The sequence below is a fragment of the Ascaphus truei genome, chromosome 2 (assembly GCF_040206685.1).
Source record: "Ascaphus truei isolate aAscTru1 chromosome 2, aAscTru1.hap1, whole genome shotgun sequence".
NCBI lineage: Eukaryota > Metazoa > Chordata > Amphibia > Anura > Ascaphidae > Ascaphus > Ascaphus truei.
Genome location: NC_134484.1, coordinates 404,059,473 through 404,086,812, shown reverse-complemented (window position 1 = coordinate 404,086,812; position 27,340 = coordinate 404,059,473). Strand labels below are relative to the sequence as shown.

At 42.8% G+C, this 27,340-nt stretch overlaps 1 protein-coding gene across 1 annotated transcript in view; it reads left to right on the top strand.

Annotated features, from left to right (window-relative positions):
- Positions 1–27,340, top strand: part of ANKIB1 (ankyrin repeat and IBR domain containing 1) — a 147,605-nt gene that overhangs the window by 103,296 nt on the left and 16,969 nt on the right. Inside the window, exons 8-16 of the mRNA XM_075588640.1 lie at positions 138–282; positions 4,138–4,304; positions 7,807–7,895; positions 13,941–14,071; positions 16,004–16,138; positions 18,374–18,460; positions 20,964–21,030; positions 23,852–23,997; positions 24,845–25,023. Of these exons, the coding sequence (XP_075444755.1) occupies positions 138–282; positions 4,138–4,304; positions 7,807–7,895; positions 13,941–14,071; positions 16,004–16,138; positions 18,374–18,460; positions 20,964–21,030; positions 23,852–23,997; positions 24,845–25,023 (1,146 nt within the window). The remainder of the gene's footprint in view (positions 1–137; positions 283–4,137; positions 4,305–7,806; positions 7,896–13,940; positions 14,072–16,003; positions 16,139–18,373; positions 18,461–20,963; positions 21,031–23,851; positions 23,998–24,844; positions 25,024–27,340) is intronic.

Genomic DNA, 27,340 nt, shown 5'->3' with positions numbered 1-27,340 from the left:
CAGTCTCCAGGGGGAGTGAATTCCATATTCTCGCTGCTCTCGCTGTAAAGAACCCTTTTCCTTTGCTGCTGTGGAAACCTAGGTTCAAAGGATAGTCCCATGTTTGAAATGGTTTCTATTTCTGTTTCATCTCTAAGGTTTTTAAACCTGAAAATTCAGGAAGGAGAAGCTCACAATATCTTCTGTCCAGCGTATGACTGTTTTCAGCTGGTTCCTGTGGATGTCATAGAAAGTGTGGTTTCTAAAGAGATGGACAAACGGTATCTCCAGTTTGACATAAAGGTGAGTTACAAAGAGGCATTCTTTGCTGTGAACCGTGACCATTATTGTATAGGCCTAAGAAACACTGGGGATTATCCAAAGCTACATGTAGTTTTCCACATGAATGGAATTGCATTGATGCTTCAGTGCCTTCTTTATTCTTTTCCCAGTATTATAGCACAGCTTACAATTCATCCCCATTATTCTACTGATTACTTACTCGGTGAACTGACTTTTCTATTTTTTTTTTCCATTATTATTATTAGCACTGCTGTTTATTATATTATAAGAATGGTCCCTGATGGGGGCCACAACAGTGATCTACTAATAAAAAGCGTTTCTTCTTCAACTACAGTCCTGTGAATGCCAGCCCGATGTGTGTGTGTGTGTGTGTGTGTGTGTGTGTGTGTGTGTGTGTGTGTGTGTGTGTGTGTGTGTGTATGTATATATATATATATATATATATATATATATATATATATATATATTTACATAGTTACATAGTTACATAGTAGATGAGGTTGAAAAAAGACTTCCGTCCATCAAGTTCAACCTATGCTAAATTTAGACAACAGATACTTTATCCTATATCTATACTTATTGATCCAGAGGAAGGCAAACAAAAAACCCCATTAAGGGGAAAAATTAATTCCTTCCTGACTCCAAGAATTGGCAATCGGATTAATCCCTGGATCAACATCCTTCCAATGTATACTTATTTGGTATATCCCTGTATACCTTTCCCATCTAAAAAGATGACCAACCTTTTTTTGAACAAATCTATTGTATCTGCCATCACAGTCTCCATGGGTAATGAATTCCACATTTTAACTGCCCTTACTGTAAAGAACCCTTTCCTTTGTTGCTGGTGAAATTTCCTTTCCTCCAACCTTAAGGGATGGCCCGAGTCCTTTGTACTGCCCGTGGGATGAATAGTTCTTTTGAAAGCTCCTTGTATTGTCCCCAAATATATTTGTATATAGTTATCATATCCCCTCTTAGATGCCCCTCTTTTCTAATGTAAATAAATCTAATTTAGCTAGCCTCTCCTCATAAATTACATTTTCCATCCCCTTTATTAATTTGGTGGCTCTTCTCTGCACTCTCTCTACTTCCATAATGTCTTTTCTTAGGATTGGTGCCCAAAATTGTACTCCATATTCAAGGTGTGGTCTTACTAATGCTTTGTAAAGGGGCATAATTATGTTTACTTCCCTTCCATCCATTGCCCGTTTGATGCAAGATAAGATCTTGTTTGCCTTTGCAGCTACTGCATGACATTGGGCACTATTGCTAAGCCTGCTGTCTACAAGCACTCCTAAATCCTTCTCCATCAAGGATTCCCCCAATATATCTCCATTTAATTTGTAAGTCGCCTTTTTATTCTTGTATCCCAAATGCATAACCTTACATTTATCTGTATTAAACCTCATCTGCCATTTACCTGCCCACGTTTCCAGTCTCTCCAAGTCCTTCTGAAGAGAAATTACATCCTGCTCTGATTCTATTACCTTACACAATTTAGTATCATCAGCAAAGATGGAGACTTTGCTCTCGATCCCAACCTCAAGGTCATTAATAAACAAGTTAAAAAGCACCGATCCCTGAGGTACCGATACCGATCCCTGAGGTACTCCACTCACGACTTTAGCCCAACCTGAAAAAGTTCCATTTATGACAACCCTCTGTTGTCTGTCCTTTAACCAGTTTTCAATCCTGGTGCATATATTATTACTGAGTCCAACTTTCTTTATTTTGTACACCAACCTCTTGTGTGAAACCGTATCAAAAGCCTTTGCAAAATCTAAGTAGACCACATCAACAGCATTACCCTGGTCTAGATTCCTACTTACCTCCTCAAAGAAACAAATAAGGTTAGTTTGGCAAGATCTATTCTTCATAAATCCATGCTGACTATTACTAAGAATTTTATTTTTCATTAGGTATTCCTGAATATTATCCCGTATTAAACCTTCAAGTAGTTTCCCTACTATTGAAGTCAGGCTTACAGGTCTGTAATTTCCCGGTTGTGATCTGGCTCCCTTTTTAAATATAGGCACCACATCTGCTTTACGCCAATCTTGTGGTACTGAGCCTGTGGAAATGGAGTCCTTGAATATTAAATATAATGGTTTTGCTATTACTAAGCTTAACTCCTTAAGAACTCTTGGATGTATGCCATCGGGGCCAGGTGCCTTATTAACTTTAATTTTTTCAAGTCGGTTATGAATATATATATATATATATATATATATATATATATATATATATATATATATATATATATAAAATGATACTATATCAAGTGCGCAAAAACAATAGGGTTGATGAGTTAAATCTATATGGAGCCACAATGCTGCTTTTAACACCGAAAGCATATATATAGAATATCTATGGAGGAAAGTGCATTCGGCGCAAAAAGACAACTATAGTGAAAAGATCCCAGTATCAATACCTAGAAAAGAGAGCTAGTGGGTATATATTCGTAGATCGTAGATCGTGGATTGCATGATATAGTACTATAAACATATATAAGCAATATTGGAATAGAGGAAATGTATCAAAGATGTAATAAAAAGTCAATGTTACCATAATTCTGAGAGTGGGTGTGCTATAACAACGTGCAGTTTCTCTGTATATTCTCTTTGGATCACAAGAAATGCCACAATATTAAATATCTCTGGCTTAAAGTCCTAAAGCCAATATGTGATGCAAAAAGTGAAAGTTTCTCACTGGATACAATGTAACCAGTCTCCTTGTGCTGTAGGAGCTTGTATCTCACTGTGTACCTCACCGGGCATCTCCAGGCAGATCATATATATATTATATTTATACACACACACGTGTGTTCGGCCACAAGGGAGTTCTCTTGGTGTGGGGACGTCTCCAACAATAATAAAGGTGCCATGGACATTTCGTATAGTAAAACAGGACAGTCCTGTACTGAATACGGTTATAACTTCACCTGATAACAGGCTGGTGGTTTCCTGCGGACGGGCTCTCACTTGTGTTATGTTGGGCTCCCCAGGGATGACAGAAGACTGACCTGGGATACCAGCTCCTGGGGTATCTGCCCACGGCACTAGCTGCACAGATTTGGCCCTTTATGAGCGACCTTCCCTTTGCTGTCCTGGCCCCGCGCACAAGAGTGCAGGATCCACAGCCTAACTGGCCCTTACCAGGCATTGCCTCCTCATTATGGGGGACTCCTAGATCCCGACTCACCCTCTTGGTTGTTTCTTAAGTAGTGGAAGCTGACCACCCCGTAGCTAGGACACACCAGAGATTTCTATGGGGCAGAGGTGGCACCAACCCAAAACCAAAACTAAAATATTTGAAAACAAAAAATAATAATGCTGTAATTGTTTTGGGGTTTTTCTGATTACCAGGGATATCTTCGATAACCAGCAATGCATCGCACTACAATGGCAGCAACAGGGTTAAAGATGCACCGTAGGAATAATACAAAGTCCGCTGTACAGCGCTTGTGTTGCATTTACATTTTGAGTTTGAGATCTAATAATATTATACATCCACGGGGCTGGCATCCCTAAGCCCCTTAAGGCGTACCCTGTATGTCATGGCCCCTTGCTCGTTTTCTAGGGAGAACGCGGTCTGGGACCCGGGAAGCTGTGAACAGACCCTCTCCTTCCGTTCATGTCACCACGATGGGAATGTGATGATGTCTTTGCAACTTTTTGGAATTTACGTGGCACCTCCCCACCCACCAGGCAAAGCCTGTGGCACTGGAGGGGTTAACTTTGCTTCGGAAAAGCACTGCAGGCGTCCCCTTAAATCAATGTATATTGAGTTCATTTATTTCATATTTGCTTACCCTAAAATCCCAATTTGCTCACATCCCCTTTTTGATCTAAGGCATTTGTTGAAAACAACACTGCTATTCGATGGTGTCCAACTCCAGCCTGTGAGAGAGCAGTTCGGCTCAAGAAGCAAGGCTCCAACAGTTCTGGATCAGATGCACTTACCTTCCCTTTGTTACGAGCCCCAGCGGTGGACTGCGGAAAAGGACACCTGTTCTGCTGGTGAGTGTTCCTCCGCCCAGAGAGTTGCTTAAATAGGTACACATGCAGAATCACTGGTATTGGTTGAGTTCACCAGCACCGAAATAAGAACACAGAAAGAATGATAAGCTAGATGTGTTCCCTCTACATAAGCTGATGTAGAGTGCAGGCGTAGTAGATGCTCTTGCACGTTAAGCGCTGGCGTGAGTTTGAACGCGGTTGTGCAATTTGCAATGCCGGCAAATGCAGCGGTAACGTGGCAAATTGTGTAATTTTGCAAACGGATCCAATACAATGTTGAACGTTGCGGCACAATAACGGGTGCAATGATGTCTACTACATCTGTATGTTTCAATGCAGCATACTTGCAATTTTAAATGAGGGATCCAAGGTCCCTGATCTTTACTATTGTTTAAGGTAATTTACTATTGTTTAAGGTAATGGGCCATATTTTCGAAGCAATGCTATCCCATAAGACACTTTACAGGCACTCTTGGTAAATCTGGGACAAATGGGGAATGCATATGGCACCCATGTTGTAGGAAATTAGGCATTATGGACCAGGACTGCATTTTGAGCATAATAGTAGGTATACATGATAACATGGTGTTCTTTACGTGCGTTTTGGTGAGTAAAACCCAATTAGAAATGATTGTGAATTTATTGTTTGTTGTAAACAAGTTACAAGTATATATGTGTGTGTATATATGTGTATATATATGTACACACACTGTATATATATATATATATATATATATATATATATATATATATATATATATATATATATACTGAGTTAAGTTATGGTGAGTAAAAAAAGTGACAAAAACCCTCCACAGGAAAGCAAATATGCAAATATAGCTGTATGTCTTAGGCAGGTCTGCAACCCCGCCTTTCCCCATTATCACCCAGCATACAGCACTTCCACTGCAGCAAGGGATTCTGGGAAATGACATGCAAATGAGCACACAGTGTCACTTTTTGCCTCAATAACCATTTTTAACATGGTTCCCTATAGGCTTAAGCTTGCTGCATGGTCACAGCTTCGAGCACAGCCAGGGTTAAGGTGCATACCCAGAAAACCACCCACAGACAGCTGTTTCGACCTTGATGGGTCTCATCAGTGTGGGGTTGATTTTACTGGGAATGCAAGAGAGGCTTATGGGATAGGCCAAACCATAATACTGAGTTAAGTTATGGTGAGTAAAAAAAGTGACAAAAACCCTCCACATGTGTTCTCTATTAAAATGGACATTTCCATACAGATCGGTACATATTAACTTGTGACATAGGAGTTTCTGAAGATCTTTCATATGAACATTCCAGTCATTTATAGCTTTCTGCAGTAGAAGTCTTCTTGCATTGGGCAGAATAATGTGAAGACTAGAACCAACCTCATATGGTCTGTGTCCTCTTGCATCCTCTAGTTGAGCTCCTTTCTTATACCCCACTATTAGATTGTGCATCATTTATAAAGCAGACGAAATGTGAGAATGTAAACAGTAGCCACTGCAGGAGGCAACATTATCTGTGCCCTGGAACAGGATTGTGTTTTTTCTGTCTTCAGGCTGCCAGCACTCCTTAGCCTAGCTCAATGTTTCCCAACTCCAGTCCTCAGGGAACCCACTTAGGGATATCCCTGCTCCAGGACAGGTGGGTCAATCAGTGAGTGGCTCAATCATTTTGACTGAGCCACCTGTGCTGGAGCAGGGATATCCTTAAGACCTGACCTGTTGAAGTTGCCTGAGGACTGGATTTGGGAAACACAGGCCTAGCTGTGGCAACAATGTTGCGACCCCTTGTGGGTTTCTTGGCTTCAGCCAGTTGCCTTGGCAACCCCCTGCCTTTTTACCAGGATGGACTGCTCCACCTCCCCTTGCCAGGTGGTATTGTCCCAGTTAATTTCCATCAGCCCAGACCAGCATGCTGTCTTTTAGTCCCAGCAGCCATCTTGAGCAGTCATCTCTCCTATCCTGAAAAACTTACTGATTTTTACCTATCCCTATATTTTGCATTTAGCCCACTTCCCCCACAGCTCCAATTCCCCTCCATTGCTCTCATGTCCCAGTGTTCCCTCAGTACTTTTACCCCCTTTTTATTTGTATGTTGTTGCCCCAAATAAACACTTCAGCTAGTAAGAAGGTTCCCTTGCTTGATATATGAAATTGAGTTAACCTGCCTGTCGCTACGCATCTATCAGGGTGTGCTTAGTCCAGAACAATCAGTCTTGTAACTATCCTAGACTGTCATAAACTCAGAACGTTTTGTTAAAGGTGCCTCACAAAAGCGTTGTCCCTTGCCAATTCTGTAAGAGCACTGCGAGCAATCGATTTGCTGTCATAATTAATGCGTAACTCCATAAATGACTGATGACTAGTTTGTGCCTTATTGTAAATTGGATCAAATATTTGAATGCTTTGTTAACCTCTTCAAATAAAAGCAAAAATTGTCTGGCCACATCAGTTCTCTTCCTGTTATGTGTTTTGAAAGAAAGTTGGCTTAAGCGCAGGGGTACAAAACCATAACAGCAAATTTCTCATGCAAAATTACAGTTTTATATTAAAAAATAAATTGAACACGTATAGTAACGGTTTATGTGACAGATACATTTGTGCAAATTGCTGCTTGTTGCTGCTTTATGAACATGAAGTAAAGAGAAGGTCTTATGGGAACTCTGGTGTTATTTGAGAATCTCGCCGGTTTCTATGACAAAGATATTGTAAATAATTTAGCCCAGGAACACCCGAGGCTACATCACAATGGCAACCAGGATCTGATGGCCATTTAATGTGATTTCAAGATGTCATGTGATCTGAAAGATGCCATTAAAGCTATAAATAAGATTGCTGATGATGCTTATGCGGTGAAGAAGAAAATACGTGTCGTTTTCTGTTAGCTGCTGATCATAGTTATAGGGAAGACCTAGGAGAAAATAATCTGTATATGAAATAATAATAAGGCTGTGTGCCCTTCCCTGGCTCCGTAGCCGTATATATTACATTTTTGACCTTCATTTTGAGGCACTGATTGCGTTGTTCCTGTCTTGATATCTAAACTACTTTTGAGGGTTATTTAGTAAAGTATCCCAATTAACCAGTGTAAAAGAATTTACCCCGATATATCACATGAAGCTCTCCTATTGCTTTCCTTTCCTTTGATAAATCGGGTGCTTTAGGAAACTCTAGTAAAGAGACTCCTTAATGATGATTTCATAACCCCATGACACTACAAATTAAGCTTTTATGCCAGAGCTACAGTCTTATTTTTCTCATGTTAGTGGTTTACGATCAATTCTAATTACTGCTCTGGTTTATTGAATAGTTAGATTGCATTCCCAAATATTCTCCCTTCCTCCGTAGACTTTAGATCTGATTTCATATGTTCCGAATTGGCCGCTCACAATGCGATTGGCTAAAACATATTGAATCGGGCCCTTACCTGTAAAAATATGAGACCCGCTTAAAGCGGGAAAAGAAAGATTCCTGGTTAGAAGACAAAAGGGCTTACATGTTATATTTTTTAGGGAGTGTCTGGGTGAGGCTCACGAACCTTGCGACTGCCAAATATGGAAAAATTGGCTTCAGAAGGTTTCGGAAATGAAGCCAGAAGAACGTAAGTATTTTGTTTTTGGAAGTAACCCATGCTGTTCTGAATGCACTTATTTGTATGTTCAAGTTCTTGTTGTCGAGCATGAATAACTTGAGCAGGTGGCAGTAAATAACACTGACTTATGCAATGTGCATTGGAATGCAGCCCTGGTACATCAGCCCTGGTACATCTAGCGATGTAGGGATGAAGTCGCTGGTTTCCATAGATCTAAAGGATTCTAAAATGTTTGCTAATTCATCTCGGGGTTTTGTTTCCGCACATACTATGTCCCCATCCAAAGCCATGTGCTTCAGACAGCCTTGAATTTAGGGTGGGTGCGATTACAGAAAGTTGCAGTTACAGGGGGAAATGTCCTCCCTCATGACCCACATTTTTGACAACTAGAAGCAAATGGAAAATAAGTTAGTTCAGTAGAAGTAAAGGAGAATGCATTAGGGCTCATTAGCTGTGGAGTAAGATTCTGAAAATATTTTTGGCCATCATTATGTGTCCAGTATGATCTGTCACCATCTGAAAAGAAAGCTACAGAAAGAACACTACAAGGTCCCAACCATGAGCATATCGAACTTCTTTGGTGCTGGAGCTCAGCTCCTCAATAGCTCTTAAAGCTGCAGTTGAAGCAATATCCTACGTGTGTGTATTTTTTTAAAATCAGTTCTGTACTATGAGAAAATACTTGAAGCATTACAAAATATATATAGTATATTATGTTAAAACAATATGTATTATAATGTAACAAGCATTTGTTGTTTCTATAGCAACCATTTACAAAGTCACATCCCTTTCTCTTCTGAGACAGGATCTGGCACACCCCTGTTTGAGACCTGCCCTCTCTCTAGCAGTGCAGCAATTGAATCTAGTGACTGCCTGGTCACATGTTCTTCCCCACAGAACTTTGCATCTTGGTTTCTATTTTGCTGCACCGACAGCCATTTAGTGAACCCCCGATCGATGAGCAACTTAGCTAATCACGTGTCAGTGTGTCGATTTGTATTGATGCACATATTGAACGGAATTTTTTTTTTTGAACTGCAGCTTTAAGTTGTCTCCAGCCCCGCCCAGCTCGGCTGCAACCCTAAGATCTTGCTTTGTTGTTGAAACCGCTGCACACAGAACACCACTCATGTCTGGAATGAGCATAGCAGAATCACAGGGAGCTGCAGAGGCTGCTAAGGAATATATTTTATTTATTTATTTATAAAATGTTTTACATTGAGAGTTACCTCTCGTTTTCAAGTATGTCCTGGGCACAGAGTTATAATGACAAATACATGGTTACTACTACATAGTTACATAAAGTGAACAGGGTTGTACATAATATACAAGACATTGCATGCACAGTTAAAGATAATATATATATTATAGGCGTATATAGCAGTTACAGACCAGATTAAAATGTGAGGCACCTTTAATATTGAAAGACCTTGGACAGGTGGTGGCTGTTACAGGGAAAGTTATACACTGGTAGTGAGACATCATGAAAGCGGAGTCAGTTTGGATTCCTATCATTCAACTGGAGTAACCTTGTAATGTGCCTCGCAGCACTGACTGTCTTAGGCAATTACTGCTGACTGATTTATTGAAGCTGATACCTGTGGGAAATGCGCTGCTTATTTGTGCGGGCCTTTGCACGCGGCTAGAAAGTAGTGCGCTGGGCAAAAAAGCTTCTACGGTCTGTAAAGTGTATTCACTCTCTTGGCAACAAAATCAAACCATCAAAAGTGAGCAACGGTGGTTTCCAAATCTAGGATAGAGTTCATGAACCATTGACTCCAACTCGCCCTTCTAACCCTAGACCCTGGCTAAATTCGCACACTTGCATGCTACGTTCCTCTGAACGCCTCTGGGGGAGATCTCACCCTCTCGCAGACTTCCTTCACTACAAATTTATGCTATCCTGTTTCAACTCTGCCCTCTCCCAGGCTAAACAAACCTACTTTTCTTCACTAATCAACCCTACTTTTCTTCACTAATCAACACGCATAAGTCTAACCCGCGCCAATTCTTCTCTGTCTTTGACTCTCTACTCAGACTAGAAAAAAGACAGGGATTAGGGAGTGATCGACTAAATCATACAAATTGTAATTTGGAAAAATAATGACTTCCAATCGATAATTATCAGTAAATAGGTGCAACTGTGAATTGAAGTGAATCATGAAAAGTGAGGGGTGCAATGTGTTTGCATCCCAGAAGAAAATTCACTTATATGCACACTACTCAGGTATAAAATATAACCTTTAATATTTGATACTTAAAACATATATTACCGAAAAAAATGGTATACTAAACATTAAAAATGGATTAAACGGTTGTTAACAAACAAGAACCAAAATGCAGCTCTCATAAATCTAAATAATCCAGTCAATAATTGATACTGGAATCTTAGAGGCTGAATAGGGTGCAACCAGCACAGGTGAGCCCAGAGGCTCCACAGTTGCACACACTAGCACACTAGATGTATTTATACGTGCAGCAGCAAGGGTTAATCGCTACATACATATGAATCAAATTTGGCAACACCAGCAGAGTGAAGCCACAACCTAGCTGCTACACTATTGTTGTATATCACAGTTGCACACACTAGCACACTAGATGTGTTTCCACGAGCAGCAACAGAGGTTGATCACTATATACATGTGAATACAATTAGGCAACACTTGTGCTAGTGTGCTAGTGTGTGCAACTGTGATATACAACAATAGTGTAGCAGCTAGGTTGTGGCTTCACTCTGCTGGTGTTGCCAAATTGGATTCATATGTATGTAGCGATTAACCCTTGCTGCTGCACGTATAAATACATCTAGTGTGCTAGTGTGTGCAACTGTGGAGCCTCTGGGCTCACCTGTGCTGGTTGCACCCTATTCAGCCTCTAAGATTCCAGTATCAATTATTGACTGGATTATTTAGATTTATGGGAGCTGCATTTTGGTGCTTGTTTGTTAACTACCGTTTAATCCATTTTTAATGTTTAGTATACCATTCTTTTCGGTTATATATGTTTTAAGTATCAAATATTAAAAGTTATATTTTATACCTGAGTAGTGTGCATATAAGTGAATTTTCTCCTGGGATGCAAACACATTGCACCCCTCACTTTTCATTCTACTCAGACTATCCTCAGCTGCCTCTTCTTCCTCCATCTCACCTCAGGACTTTGCTGACTAATGAAAAGGTGGAATCCATACGTCAGAACATCCCCTCTGTTTCCTTCTCCCATCCTACACCGTTTCCTAACTCTCTTCCTGCCTTCCTTGACGCTTTTTGTCCCAGACGAGGATGTGTCACTGCTGATCTCGTCTTCTCCATCTACCACTTGCCCTCTTCACCCCATTCCCTCCCATCTCCTAAAACCTCTTTCTACTACTATAATCCCTAAGCTCACACACATTTCTAACGCCGCCCTCTAATTTGGTACCTTTCCCTCCTCCTTCAAACATGCAACAGTTATACCATTACTCAAAACAGCAAGCTTGACCCTACCTCTCTTTCTAACTCTTGACCTGTCTCCCTCCTGCCTTTTGCCTCTAAACTCCTTGAACGTCTTGTATTCTCTCGCTTGCTCCATTTTCTCAACACCTATTGTCTCCTAGACCCTTTACAATCTGGCTTCCGCACTGCTCACTCAACTGAAACAGCCCTAACTAAAATAACTAATGACCTCCATGCTGCCAAAGACAGAGGTCATTCCACTCTGCTCATATTACTTGACCTCTCTGCAGCATTTGACACCCTCTTCTCCTTCACATTCTCCATGCTCTTGGTATTCGTAACAAAGCTCTAACCTGGATCTCCTCATTACCTCTCCCATCGTACTTTCAGTGTCTCTTCTGCTAACACCTCCTCCTCTTCTATCGATCTTTCTGTGGGGGTACCCCAGGGCTCTGTCCTGGGACCCCTTCTCTTTTCTCTGTACACACTTTCTCTAGGTGACCTAATCACATCTCTTGGGTTTAAATATCACCTGTATGCTGACGACACACAAATTTACTTTTCAACCTGTAAGAGACGTGTTCAGAGGTATGCAATGGAGACTGTTTTAAGGTGAAATTAAAATAAGGCTTTATTGCGCCTGTTGCTTTAAACACAGCAAACATGTAAATCAGCAAACAAAATCCGCTCCACTCTGGAGTATATATACACTTTTGATCAAGCTCTCTAACTGCATGGTTAGCCCAGCGATTCACCAGCCCAAATCATAGAGACATTCATATACTTAGATAGACATAGATAATAGTCTTAAAAGAAAAGTCCTATCTGTAAGCTGGGTTGCTGGAGGGGAAGGCTTCTTTGTTCTCCTGGTGTCCACACCCATCTGTGATAAGACAATGTCAGGATCGAGGTATAGAAGTATTATCCCCTGTGTCTTGTTGTCAGCTTGCAGTCTCTTTTGGCAGGCTCAAGACGTCTGTCTCCTTGTTCAGCCCAGTTGTGGACTAAGGAGTCGCACTTCCTGTCTCAAAGGCAGGCTTTTTCTAACCCCTGTAATCAGCCAGATGGTGTTAGTTAATTGCCTACCAGCCATTAACCACCACACTGCTGGATTAGAGGCACATTTGTGAACAGGGATAAGTCCCCTGTTACACAACCCCTGACACCTGCTGTACAGACCAAAGTTTCTGAATTTCTCTCTGCGATATCTTCCTAGATGGCCCTCCGCCGCCTTAAACTTAACATGTCAAAAACAGAGCTCCTCATACTTCCTCCCAAACTTGGCCCTACTACCTCCTTCCACATTACTGTTGGAAATACGATCATTCACCCAGTAGCCCAAGCACGCTGCCTAGGGGTCACACTCGACTCCTCTCTCACATTCTCCTCTCATATTTAAAGCATATCTAAAACCTGACGCTTTTTCCTCCGCAATATTACACAGATACGCCCTTTCCTCTTGCTTGACTGCTAAAACTCTGACTCAGGCCCTCATTCTCTCCCGTCTCGATTACTATAACCTCCTGCTGTCCGGCCTTTCTGCCTCTCACCTGTCTCCCGTACAATCTATCTTTAACGCTGCTGCCAGAATCACTCTACTCTTTCCTAAATCTGTCTCAGTGTCTCCCCTGCTGAAATCCCTCTCCTGGCTTCCTATCAAATTCCGCATCTCACACTCAATTCTCCTCCTCACTTTTAAAGCTTTACAATCTTCTGCCCCTCCTTACATCTCAGCCCTAATTTCTCGCTATGCCCCATCCCGACTCTTGCGTTCTGCTCAATGATGTCTTCTCTTTACCCGCTTTGTATCTAAAGCCCTCTCCCGACTTAAACCTTTCTCACTTATTGCCCTGCACCTCTGGAATGCCTTTCCCCTCAATACCCGACTAGCACCCTCTCTATCCACCTTTAGGACCCACCTTAAGACACACTTGCTTAAAGAAGCATATGAGTACCACCATAGCTAATACTATACACATGATACATAAAGCTTGGCCCCTTGCAGACAGACTTACCAGTATGCCCTCCTACTGTCTCTGTATGTTCCTCCTACCAATTAGATTGTTAGCTCTTCGGAGCAGGAACCCCTCTTCCTAAATGTTACTTTTATGTCTGAAGCACTTATTGAAGCACTTATTCCCATGACCTGTTATATGTATTATATGTTATTTACAGTATGTGATTGTCACTTGTATTACTACTTGGAAGCGCTATGTACATTAATGGCGCTATTTAAATAAAGACAGACATACATACATACATACATACAACTCAGGAGCAGAATGTACAACTGGGGGGATTGTAGCCTGCCTCAGTGTGAGGTGCCAAAGAATCAGCACCTGTTACTGGTAGAGACAATGGGAACCATGTACCAAATTCTAAGGCTGAGTCTTGTCATTAGAAGACCTGCTTATAAAGCTATGTGATTTAGAATAAATAAATATGGTTACCATTAATGCAAATATAGGGTTCTTCATAGGATTCATGGAGGTCATGAATTGAACTATCCCTAGTAACTCTGTGACTTTAGTTTGTTCCATTTACTTAGCCATTTTAATCTCTCCTGTGTTTGTGTGAATAGCTCTCCAATAGCATCTGTTTCTCTTGTAATAACATCTAGTTGTAGGAGTCAGTGAGGCTTTTGAAGATGCTGCCAACTGCCTGTGGTTATTAACGAACTCCAAACCATGCGCCAACTGCAAGTCTCCCATTCAGAAGAATGAAGGCTGTAACCACATGCAGTGTGCCAAGGTAGGATACATCAATTAGAAATTAAATATATATAACCATAAGGTAATCACAATCTGCTCAATGTTGGTATGGCTGCAATGTTGATGCTGTTTTTTTCCTGTCCCATCTGCCCGTTAACCCGATATTTTGTGGTGGACACTGAACGAATCTCACATCTGATCCCCTTAGCAGCATTGAATGCAGGGAGTTGTACAGTAGCTCTGCCCCTGATATAACAGTAAACACTGAGGCTGGGATTATGGTCCCTGCGCGGCCGCGTGCCAACGAGCACGCCACCGCGCACACTCCTGCAGCCCAAGCGATTTGTGAACTTGGCTGCAGGAGATTGTAGATGCGGGGGCGTCACAAAGCTGGTTCGCCCTCATTGGCTGAAGCAGCTCACGTGCGCCGACGTCGCGCGACAGCCGCCTGAAAATACAACATTTGTTGTATTTTCAAAATGCTAACGTGCCTCTTCGCCGGCAGGCACTGGGGTAACTTGCATAGCCCACTACAGGAAGAGTGCTTGCCGGGCGCACGCACGCAGCGACGCCGGCACCATCTCAGCCTTAGGCTGCGTCCATGCTGCCGAAGACCGCGCGGAGTTGTGCGCGTGTGTGCCGTCACCCAAAGTTAGCGGGAGCGGTTTCTGGCCAGGCTAGATGCGATGGGGGCGTGGCTGTGATGTCACTGAGCTGGTTCGCCGTCACTGGGCGTTGCACCGTGGAATCAAATTGAGCTGATTCCTCGCATACCGCGCGCCCCTTCGCATGCGCGGTCCATGGCTGCGATCATTGCATAAGGCATTGTGACTGCGCCGCGCGCGCACATGCCTCCACGCGGTCTTCGGCAGCATGGACGCAGCCCAAGACATCTGAGCCACAGAGAGACTTATGGCAGTGTTTTCTCCTTTGTAAAAGTACTGACCGTAATATGCTAAATACAGAGCTCATACAGAGTGGCTCATACAGAGTGGCTCATACAGAGTGGCTCATACAGAGTGGCTCATACAGAGTGGCTTACCTATTAATCCATAATAACCGTTGACTAGAGATATCTTCAGAATACAAGGCTTTGTTCTTCATTGGTATTTGGGGGGAGGTTGTCTAGTGTGAAATATGAATGGACACTAGTGTCATTTTTGAACGACACAATAACGTTTTCCATTTCTCTGAGTAGAAGCACAGTAGATGCCTTGAATTGTGTAGTCATTTTTAGCATAGTATCATTTAGTTGTGTAGATGTAGATTTCCATACTCGAGTACTTAGCAGGCTCTTTCCATAACAAAAGGGATTGTGAGATTGTGTCTGAAATCCCCATTACCCAGGTGTATATTTATTATGTTAGTATATATGTAGCAGGAACTATGTAGGCAGACACTAACATTTAGCAGTACAATGATATAAAACATAGAGGGAGATAAAGTGAGGAGGGATCTTTCCACAGAAAGTTTAAAATAGAACTATTCATTTATCTCATTGAACTGTAACCCTTTATCCCTTTGGGATCCAGAGGGGCGGAAGGCACCAGAGTGGTGCTGATGGCACTTTGCCATCACGTGGCCGCTCCTCTGCGCGGTCATGCGATTGCGGCGGCGCTGATTACATGAAGTTCCCCGGCCTGCCAGATCCCTTTCAGCGCTCGGATAAAGCGCTCGGCGAAATGCATTATCTGGCGACAGATAACGGGACTGTCGGATGGCGTGGGCCACCTGTGTTGGAGAATAAGAGGAGGAGGTTAAAGAGCAGGTGTACAAATCAGGTCTGGGAAGGCAGTGTAGCACAGGAGATTAAACAGCAGCTTGGAAAGTGAGTCTATAGAACTGGTCAGAGCATTTAGAAAGCCAACTTCTCACAGCTGCAGGATTGGTGATGAAGGACAGAGTCCAGTTCTTGTATTCTTCAACTCCAATATAAATTCTGAATACAACATGTTTAATAATCTTTTTGCAGTGTAAATATGACTTCTGCTGGATTTGCTTGGAGGAGTGGAAGAAGCACAGCTCTTCCACGGGTGGTTATTATCGGTGCACTCGCTACGAGGTTATTACTCAAGTGGAGGAGCAATCGAAAGAAATGACAGTGGAGGTAAGAGGCACATATACAGTAAGGTCCAGTGCTGGTGACAGTCATGCTTTGTAATATCACGGGCTCGTCCTAATCAGTTCATTGTTTAATTGTCCAATTACTGTATTGTTGCTGTTCTGGAGAAAAATCTAAGTAAAATAATATTTGACTGGCCCGGTTCTGAAGCCCGTTGTGTGTGTTCCTGTAACTGCTTTGTAGTGTCCTTATCAGCGCCAGCCTTTCATGCACACTGGTGGAGAAAACAGGGGCACAAGTGGATGCCATATTCCCTACGATTGGCCATTGTGTGGTTCAGGAAATAGGTATTCGCTTACATTTCTAAAGCTATGAAACATATTTTAAGTTCAGAAGAGAACAATAATGGCAGCATAGCAGCAATTACCTGGGCGAGTGCTTTCACACCACTACAAAATGCATTGCTAAGTCAGGCTGCTGATGTTGTGTATGATGGTCAGCAATATGGACCTATTGTCTGGGGCTTCAGCCTGAAATAATGTGCAATTATCCGAAGGGTCTTCTGCACAGAGAGCCCAGGAACGTGGTCGCAGCCTTTGTCCTTCTACAGTAAATAAAATGAGTATCGGTTACAATTGTGTAGTATTAATGTTTACCTTTTGAAGATTTAAGGATAAAAAAAGCCCTATATAACAATGATTAATTATAGCTAGTAATGCAGTGTTAAATATTAGATCATAGCTAATAATGATGTCGTGTAATCATTCCCTTTATTAGTGTTGCATATTAATGACCGGATAAAAATGGCAGTGTTTAGGAATGCCCTTTATTTGACCAATTGCCACTATACTACTGAATATCCAGTACAAGTAATGCATTGCAGAGGAACAGTAGCATGTGCTTTAACCATTGGTGCACTTCAGGGGTCTACAGTAAATAGACAGGTCAGTGAATTCTGTATTATGTCACCCGAGGGGGAATAGCTGCTTTCCCTCCCGCTATCTTAATCTGTCCCTTTGGAACCAAATTGACTTAACTGAAGACCAAACATGGTTCAAAACTCTGGAAGCATAAAAGCAAAGTATAATATTTTTCACCCGGGGCCGTTCCAAGCTTTATCATGTCCCATGTGACCCAGTTATTGCTGTTCTCACAGTCGCAATGTAATCAATAGGCTTTTGTAAATTCCTTTGTAAACTGAGCTTTTGTATATTAGGAAATACCGAAACCAAACATGGTAATTGGGTTAAATTGCTATATGTATCGCCTTCATGTTTCCTTATTTCAACAAAAGCACTATAACAATAAAAAGAAATGGGGGGCGACATGATATGCTTCAAGGAAGACGAGCCCGCAAAAAGGACACAAATAACCCTTACCATTCACGCAGGCCGTAGAACAAATGGGGAGGAGAGCGGGAGATGTATGGGGGGGGGGGAGAGAGCGTGAGACATGGGGGGGCGGGACGAGAGTGAGGGAAGTATAGGGGGGATGTGAGGAGGGGGAGAGATTGAGTGACATGGGAGGACTGTACATCTCTTTCCCCCTCCCCAGTACACGGGAAGCAAGGACATTGCAGATGCGAGTAAGAGCCAGTGCGCTCCTTAATACTGCCCCGCTCCTCTTCTTGCCCTCAGATCTCCTGTGCTGAGCACAGGAGAGGAGCGGGGAACTGTTCACCAGTGCGCTGTCATAACACAGCTGACCGGAGGGAGCAAGGAGAAGCTCTGATCTGCAGCAGCAACGTCCCCTCTCCCCTTTCACCGGGGAGAGAGAGCAGCGGTTTGGGGTTTCAAGTGAAGCACCAGTGCTATAAGCAGCAATGGATATAACTATAGCCAGGGTTTTATTAGTGGAAGAACTCTTGGAAACGTCACATAGTGATCATGTACATTTGCTTTGGGTTGTAATACCTTTTATCGAAAACAACATTGACATTCTTCATAAGTTAAATGGTCGTGTACAGAGCTTTTGAAGCGTCATAGTTTTCAGGTTCAAGCACCCCTTTTTTCTTACACACACACCAATGTGCCAATGTTATCCCTCTCCCCCTCCCTTTTCACCTAACAACCTTACCCTCTTACCTTTCATCATTGGCTTTGTGTTATCCTTTGGCGGTGTTGTCTTGCTGATGTGCCTGTATAAAATGGAAAATCGAGCGTTTTATAAATAAATTATATTAAAAAATATATATATATATATATATATATAAATACTTTTTTTGTATGGCTATTTCAAGTAGATAATTACTCCCCTGTGCTCCTTTTTTTTCCCTCTCAGGTGGAAAAGAAACACAAAAGATTTCAAGAGTTGGACAGATTTATGCACTACTATACAAGGTTTAAAAACCACGAACACAGCTATCAGGTAAACAACCAGCTACTTTTGGTTAATACACTGCACAGGTATTTTTGCTACATTGTAGGGGTCTCTTTTTTATTTATTTTTTCCAGTCTATGTGACAATGCAATTTTGATGTTAAATTGCAAAGCATTTTGAGCATTTTCTTTTCCTGCGCAGATTCCTCTCCCCGCCCCCTGCGTGGATTCCTCTGCTTGCCCCCTGCGCGGATCTCTCTCCCCGCCCCCTGCGCGGATCTCTCTCCCCGCCCCCTGCGTGGATCACTCTCCCCGCCACCTGTGCGGATCTCTCTCCCCGCCACCTGTGCGGATCTCTCTCCCCGCTTCCTGTGAGGATCTCTCTGCCCGCCCCCTGCGCGGATCTCTCTCCCCGCCACCTGTGAGGATCTCTCCCCCGCCACCTGTGCGGATCTCTCCCCCGTACGGATCTCTCCCCCAGCCCCCTGTGCGGATCTTTCCTTTGCCCCCATGCTGATCTCTTGCCCCCCCCCCCGTGCTGATCTCTCTATCCCCCCACCCCCCCGGGCTGATCTCTCTATCCCTCCACGGTGCTGATCTCTCTATCCCCCCACAGTGCTGATCTCTCTCTTCCCCCCCCCCCCCTCTGTGCTAATCTCTCTCCCCCCCGTGCAGATCTCTCACCCCCCCCTATGTGCGGATCTCTCTCCCCGCCCCCTGTGCAGATCTCTTCCCCCGCGTGCTGATCTCTCCCTCCCCCCGTGCTGATCTCTCTCTCCCCCCGTGCTGATCTCTCTCTCCCCCCGTGCTGATCTCTCTCCCCCCGCGCTGATCTCTCTCCCCCCCGTGCTGATCTCTCTCCCCCGTGCTGATCTCTCTCCCCGTGCTGATCTCTCTCCCCCGTGCTGATCTCTCTCCCCCGTGCTGATCTCTCTCCCCCCGTGCTGATCTCTCTCCCCCCCCGTGCTGATCTCTCTCCCCCCCCCCGGTGCTGATCTCTCTCCCCCCGTGCTGATCTCTCTCCCCTCGTGCTGATCTCTCTCCCCTCGTGCTGATCTCTCTCCCCCCGTGCTGATCTCTCTCTCCCCCCGTGCTGATCTTTCCCCCACTGTGCTGATCTCTTCCCCTCACTGTGCTGATCTCTCTCCCCATGCTGATCTCTTTCCCCCCCCCCTGCCGTGCTGATCTCTCTCCCCTCCATCCAGTGTTGGTCTCTCTCCCCCACCCATGTTGATCTCTCCCCCCCCCCTGTGCTGATCTCTCTCCCCCCGTGCTGATCTCTCTCCCCCCTGTGCTGATCTCTCTCCCCCCCTGTGCTGATCTCACCCCCCCGTGCTGATAACTCTCTCCCTGTGCTGATCACTCTCTCCCCCCCCCATGCTGATCTCTCTCGCCCCCCTCTCTCTCTGCTGATCTCTCCCCCCCTTCTCTGTGCTGATCTCTTCCTGTCTCTCCCTCTCCCCCTCTCATTATGTTTTTTTTTAAACTGGCACTCTGACGCCTCATTGTGATGCTTCTAATATGTATTATATTTTTGGATAGTTGCAATGTTTTCACCTTTCTCTGTTGCTAAAGAAATACGGTAATAATGCAAATCCTAAAATGTTTTTAAAGTCTGCAATGATGAACTAAATGTAACTCCGTCACTGATAGAAGGGCCTACAATACATTTCTGCGCAGTTGTGAGTCCCTCTAGCAGCAAACAGGTTAATATCGGGGCAGTAACTCCTTATAGTTCAAATTAAACCCACTCATGTCAATGAGGATTTTCAGACTATATTTTGTTACTCCCATCATTTTACTGCATAATGAACAAATTAAAATAAATCCTTTTCTGTAAAACAAAGTTCCGTTATAGACTTGCATCACAATTGTTGCATCGTTCAAAACGTAAAGGGGAATCTTATTTTTACAGGCATCTAAAATAACAACAAAAAACACAAAACCATACAAAATGGCCCAGCTGAGTTTGTGCATTGTGCTGTTGGGTTTATATTTTCTATATATTCACAACCCTACCGCTGGTTGTGACTGCAACGTAGCTCTCTGCAATGCGTAACATGATGCCGCTCCCGCCAGCTGGCAGGAATTATTCTGTATGTGATGGGTGTGGTACTAGGGTTATCATGGGAAGTGGGCGTGCCCTGGCCCAGCTTTCTTATCACTGGCTTGCTCTTGGCATACCCAGGAAAACTGGGGTTTTTTTTGTTCACCCTCCACGCTGATGGAATGGGTCTTTAATGGAACATTGCTTCCATGGCAAGTTATTGAGTCAGGTGAGCACTTTGCCAGTTATAAAAAGCAGGGGGAGTTCAGCACCCTCCAGCTGAAATCTAGTGGGACCGCAACGGATCCCCTCCACCTGCCTCGTGCCCTCCACCCCCCCCCCCTGTTCCCCCACTGCCTCCCCTCATGGTTGTGAATAGGGTTAAAGGGGGCTTTTTGCAGAGCAATTGCCTATTCAGGAGCAATACATATACAAAGGGGGCTTTTTGTATCTGAGGTCATAATACCACAATACTTAACCCTTTCAGCTCCCCCTCTCGTTTTAGTTGGAGCAACGTCTTATTAAAACAGCCAAAGAAAAGATGGAGCAGCTGAGTAGAGCTCTCAGTGAAGGTAAGCTGTGTGAGTGAAACTGAACCGTGTGAGTGTGTGAGTATACATAGCATGTATACTGTTCTTTTAATGTAACCATGTATTTTTTATAACTCTGCCCAGGACATATTTGGAAACGAGAGGTAACTCTCAATGTATTACTTCCTGGTTAAACATTTTTATAAGTAAATTATAAATAAATATAAACATAGTATCTGTATTGATTTAAACTTGAAATGCTATAACAGATTATTTCATTTACCAGTCTGTGGTAGCCTTTATTGCATTTGATTGTTGCAAAATTTTGGAGAATGCTATCTAGGACATTTGGTCACGGCCGTTTCGTCGCGCCTCACCCCACTGTCGAAACATGTCACCACCAGCCGCTTAGAAGCTAACCACTAAAACCCCCTAAAACTAGCCCTATACGATAACCGCTAAAACTCACCTCGTCCCAAAAGCGGCCTGCGGCGGATCGGCTGTGGTGGAGGGTCCTTCTGCGGCCGAACGCCATCGAAAGCCCGCGACCAAATTTTCCACATATATGTCCCACGTATACTAGAGGCTCTTCAGCTTGCACCCCAGGGACTTCCTGCTCCTGTTCCTCTCATTGCAGTTGGTACTTAAATCTCTAATTGAAGAGATGCAAATCAAAAGCTGTACTTTTCACTGTTCAGATCCTCTATTGTAATTTATTGGAAGATGTGGGACCCACCACCGTGTGTTCATTTCCTTCAGAAGCGCAGGAAAGTTCATTTACACGCAATAGACCATATCAATGCATACAGTATATCAATGCATACAGTATATCAATGCATACAGTATATCAATGCATACAGTATATCAATGCATACAGTATATCAATGCATACAGTATATCAATGCATACAGTATATCAATGCATACAGTCTATCAATGCATACAGTCTATCAATGCATACAGTCTATCAATGCATACAGTCTATCAATGCATACAGTCTATCAATGCATACAGTCTATCAATGCATACAGTCTATCAATGCATACAGTCTATCAATGCATACAGTCTATCAATGCATACAGTCTATCAATGCATACAGTCTATCAATGCATACAGTCTATCAATGCATACAGTCTATCAATGCATACAGTCTATCAATGCATACAGTCTATCAATGCATACAGTCTATCAATGCATACAGTCTATCAATGCATACAGTCTATCAATGCATACAGTCTATCAATGCATACAGTCTATCAATGCATACAGTCTATCAATGCATACAGTCTATCAATGCATACAGTCTATCAATGCATACAGTCTATCAATGCATACAGTCTATCAATGCATACAGTCTATCAATGCATACAGTCTATCAATGCATACAGTCTATCAATGCATACAGTCTATCAATGCATACAGTCTATCAATGCATACAGTCTATCAATGCATACAGTCTATCAATGCATACAGTCTATCAATGCATACAGTCTATCAATGCATACAGTCTATCAATGCATACAGTCTATCAATGCATACAGTCTATCAATGCATACAGTCTATCAATGCATACAGTCTATCAATGCATACAGTCTATCAATGCATACAGTCTATCAATGCATACAGTCTATCAATGCATACAGTCTATCAATGCATACAGTCTATCAATGCATACAGTCTATCAATGCATACAGTCTATCAATGCATACAGTCTATCAATGCATACAGTCTATCAATGCATACAGTCTATCAATGCATACAGTCTATCAATGCATACAGTCTATCAATGCATACAGTCTATCAATGCATACAGTCTATCAATGCATACAGTCTATCAATGCATACAGTCTATCAATGCATACAGTCTATCAATGCATACAGTCTATCAATGCATACAGTCTATCAATGCATACAGTCTATCAATGCATACAGTCTATCAATGCATACAGTCTATCAATGCATACAGTCTATCAATGCATACAGTCTATCAATGCATACAGTCTATCAATGCATACAGTCTATCAATGCATACAGTCTATCAATGCATACAGTCTATCAATGCATACAGTCTATCAATGCATACAGTCTATCAATGCATACAGTCTATCAATGCATACAGTCTATCAATGCATACAGTCTATCAATGCATACAGTCTATCAATGCATACAGTCTATCAATGCATACAGTCTATCAATGCATACAGTCTATCAATGCATACAGTCTATCAATGCATACAGTCTATCAATGCATACAGTCTATCAATGCATACAGTCTATCAATGCATACAGTCTATCAATGCATACAGTCTATCAATGCATACAGTCTATCAATGCATACAGTCTATCAATGCATACAGTCTATCAATGCATACAGTCTATCAATGCATACAGTCTATCAATGCATACAGTCTATCAATGCATACAGTCTATCAATGCATACAGTCTATCAATGCATACAGTCTATCAATGCATACAGTCTATCAATGCATACAGTCTATCAATGCATACAGTCTATCAATGCATACAGTCTATCAATGCATACAGTCTATCAATGCATACAGTCTATCAATGCATACAGTCTATCAATGCATACAGTCTATCAATGCATACAGTCTATCAATGCATACAGTATATCAATGCATACAGTCTATCAATGCATACAGTCTATCAATGCATACAGTCTATCAATGCATACAGTCTATCAATGCATACAGTCTATCAATGCATACAGTCTATCAATGCATACAGTCTATCAATGCATACAGTCTATCAATGCATACAGTATATCAATGCATACCACAAGGGGACGGCCGAGCCCAGTGTACTTTGTCCTAATGAAATGTCTGTGCTTGAATTACTTACAGCGGAGGGTGGCTGCCCAGACACCACTTTCATTGAAGATGCTGTACATGAGCTTCTGAAAACCAGGCGTATCCTCAAGTGTTCTTATCCATACGGATTCTTTTTGGAACCTAAAAGCACAAAAAAAGAAATCTTTGAACTTATGCAGGTGAAGATGCCAGATGTTTGCTGGTTATGGTTAATGCAAATATGGTCATAGATGTAAAGGTTTTTTTTCCCTAGACCTATCCTGTCCCCCAGTTAGCAAAACAGATACTGCTAGATTTTCTTTTCTTTATAGCTTTAAAGAGTAATCATGACTCATGTGCTTCATTATCTTTTATTATCTGAATTGTAACTTTAACAGATTCTCAAATGACCTTAACAAAAAATAATTGCATCGTTTAATCTTCAGAAATCTTTACATTCAGGACTCCCTCTAAAATGCCTTTCTTCAGGTGGCTGTTGTCATTAGTCAGAAACTCTCCCCTCCTCTGCTCCTCTCTACATATCAGCTGTGATCTCTCGTTATGCCTCTGCCCGTCTCTTGTGCTCTACCCACAACTGTCTTCTTTCCACCCCTTGCTCCTCTACTGCTCTCTCACCTTAATTAAACCTGTTCCCCTCACTGCCCCTTACCTGTGGGACTCCCTCACACTCTGTATACACCAAGTACTGTCTCTCCCCACATTTAGGACAAATCTTAAAACACCTCTTAAATGAAGGCTACTGTCACCCGCCCACAGTAATTCCTACCAATGACTTCCATCTAGTGCCCTCATTCCCTTTCCTGCTGTCTCTCTAAGTTTCACATCATACTACTTAAATCTCCTGGGCAAGGATTTCCTTTCCTATTGTCTGATCTTATTTGTTGCACATCTTGTATTATAATTCCCTGTACTGTATTGTCTCACTTGTAAAGTGCTGAGTACAGCTGTGGGCGCTGTACAAATAAAGATATCCATACATACAAACCTCACACTGTTCTTTGCTTCTGTTATGTTTGCACATCACAGACAGACCTGGAAATGGTCACGGAAGATCTAGCTCAGAAAGTGAACCGGCCTTACCTGCGCACCCCGCGCCACAAGATCATCCGGGCGGCCTGCCTAGTGCAGCAGAAGCGACAGGAGTTCCTGGCATCCGTGGCCCGCGGCGTGGCTCCCGCAGACTCACCGGAGGCCCCTAGACGCAGGTAAAAAAAAAAATGGTGTCGGTAAACCAAAACGTGAGCACCAACTAGGGGACAAAGAGCAATCTATAGAGAGAGAGAAAGTAAAATAGGTCATAGTTGAAAAGTCACATAAAAAAACTTCCAAGGCCAGAAGATTCGGGGGCGCCAGAAGAGCATCACTTGATATGTTTAATGAGCCATATTATTACAAATTAAAAAGCTATAGACCTCAGGAGCTCGCACAACAGGGAAATATGACTTGTGTTCTGGCAAGTAGATACCACTCCCCAAAATAGTGTAACAAAGGTTACTGCACACATGTAAATAAATAAACATAGCACATCAAGTTTAAAGCAATGTAGGGACTGTGCTTAGATTCCATTATGTAAACATAGCATCTGTATTGATTTAAACTTGATATGCTATAACAGATTATTTCATTTACCAGTCTGCGGCAGCCTTTATTGCATTTCATTGTTGCACAATTTTGGAGAGTGATATCGACTAGCATTATCTATGATCAATTTCATGTCATTGTAATAAGCCATGGTCACATCACCATGGAAAGGGACAGTAAGCCGCGGCCCTGTGTTAGGTGTAGCATCAAGACGATTAGTGTTAGGATTATGGGATAAGGGTTTTAAGGTAAGGTCTTATGGTTAGGATTTTTAGGGTAAGGGGTTAGGGTTTCAAGGGTTAGGGTCTAATGGGGTAAGGGTTTGGGGGATGGTCTAGGACATTTGGTCACAGCCATTTCACCGCAACTCGCCCCACCGCCGGGACCTGTCACCGCCAGCCGCTTAGCAACTAAGGTAAGTGTCTTAGCTTGACCCTTACCCTGAAACCCCCTACCCTAACCACTTAAACTAACCCTATACAATAACCGCTAAAACTTCCATTTTCCCAGAAGCGGCCGCCGGACCGGCTGTGGCGGAGGGTCCCTCTGCAGCCGAACACCGGCAGTGAAACCGCCGCGACTTAATGTCCCATTCCAGTTGTGGGATACATTACTTGCGGCGGTTAATTGTCCTAGACACACATCATGATCATGCCAGACAAGGCCATGGATTTGATTAGGGAGAGATTGAATGAGATCTGTTTTAAGTCAACATTTCATTATTTATTTTGACCCTTTCATTGCTAGAAGAGCGTGCAAACGTTTCCTCCTATGAAGGGTTAATCCCGAAACACGTCATTTGATTGCAGCACCAGGGTGTTTTAATTTACACTCATTTTTAATACATTTAATGTTTACAATTGTTTGTTTCCTTACTCGGAATAGTATTTAATTCAGACGAGTACTCCTTTAATCTCTCCGGTTAAGCTGATGATACATTGTGTGCTCCCCAGAAATAAAAAGCTTCATGCAAATTTTACGGGGGGGAGAAAATGACACTTGTGTTGGATTTAATTAAGGCAACAGGCAGGGTGATGCTGAGCAGGCGCTCGCGTTCAGCGCGATCAAACACATTGCTACAATCTGTTTGTCCAGCGTGAGCGCGCACGGCGCTTAGCTGCTTGCAGGGACGAGTACATTTGTTTCTGGCGCGTCACATGAGCGGTTCGCCCAATGAGGGCAAACCAGCTCCGTGACGTCATGGCTGTACGCCCCCCCCCCCTGAGCGCGCAACTGGCTGGCCACAAATCCCAAAGCAACATGAGCGCGCTCAGCGTCACCCTGGCCGCAGCCTTAGTCTCCACATTCTTTGGGCTTTTTTTTTTGTTTGTTTTCTTGAAATAATTTTGTTTAACTTCATGTGATGTGCTCCTTTGTGTCAACCAACAAGCTCTTCTCACTAATAAGTAATACAGCGCAGCCTGCCGCCCTGTAACGGATAAGATAATCCACCAAAGCACGTGCGCACTTGTCTAAGGCAATTTTTGAAAGCGCAAACATCAAAATATAGTTTTTTTTTTAACTATTACAGAGTAATACAAAATATATATTTGATCTCCTTATGTTACACCCTATGCAGAAGTGCCCTAGTGCATCTCATCAAACAACTTGCAAACCCCTCTGTTATCAAGCACTGTGTTGCAAAATGAGGTCACGGCTGTACTGCTGTGTTGTATTAAAGGCATGTGATCTGCGGTAACTAATCAGGAAGTAATGATTTCTTGCTGTCATCTCATGATCTCTCTTATTAGATGAATTTGAGCGCACACATTAATAAGACATTAGTGCTCTAAGAATAGCCCCACCAGTCATGTGTTGGCTGACGGTGACTGCATGTGCCAAAAATAGGCTGCCTGCTTTGCTCATCTTAACCCATTCTGTGCCAGAGGGCCCGACACATTGGCTTATACCACAGCGATCTGACTCGGGGAGGTTAGTGGG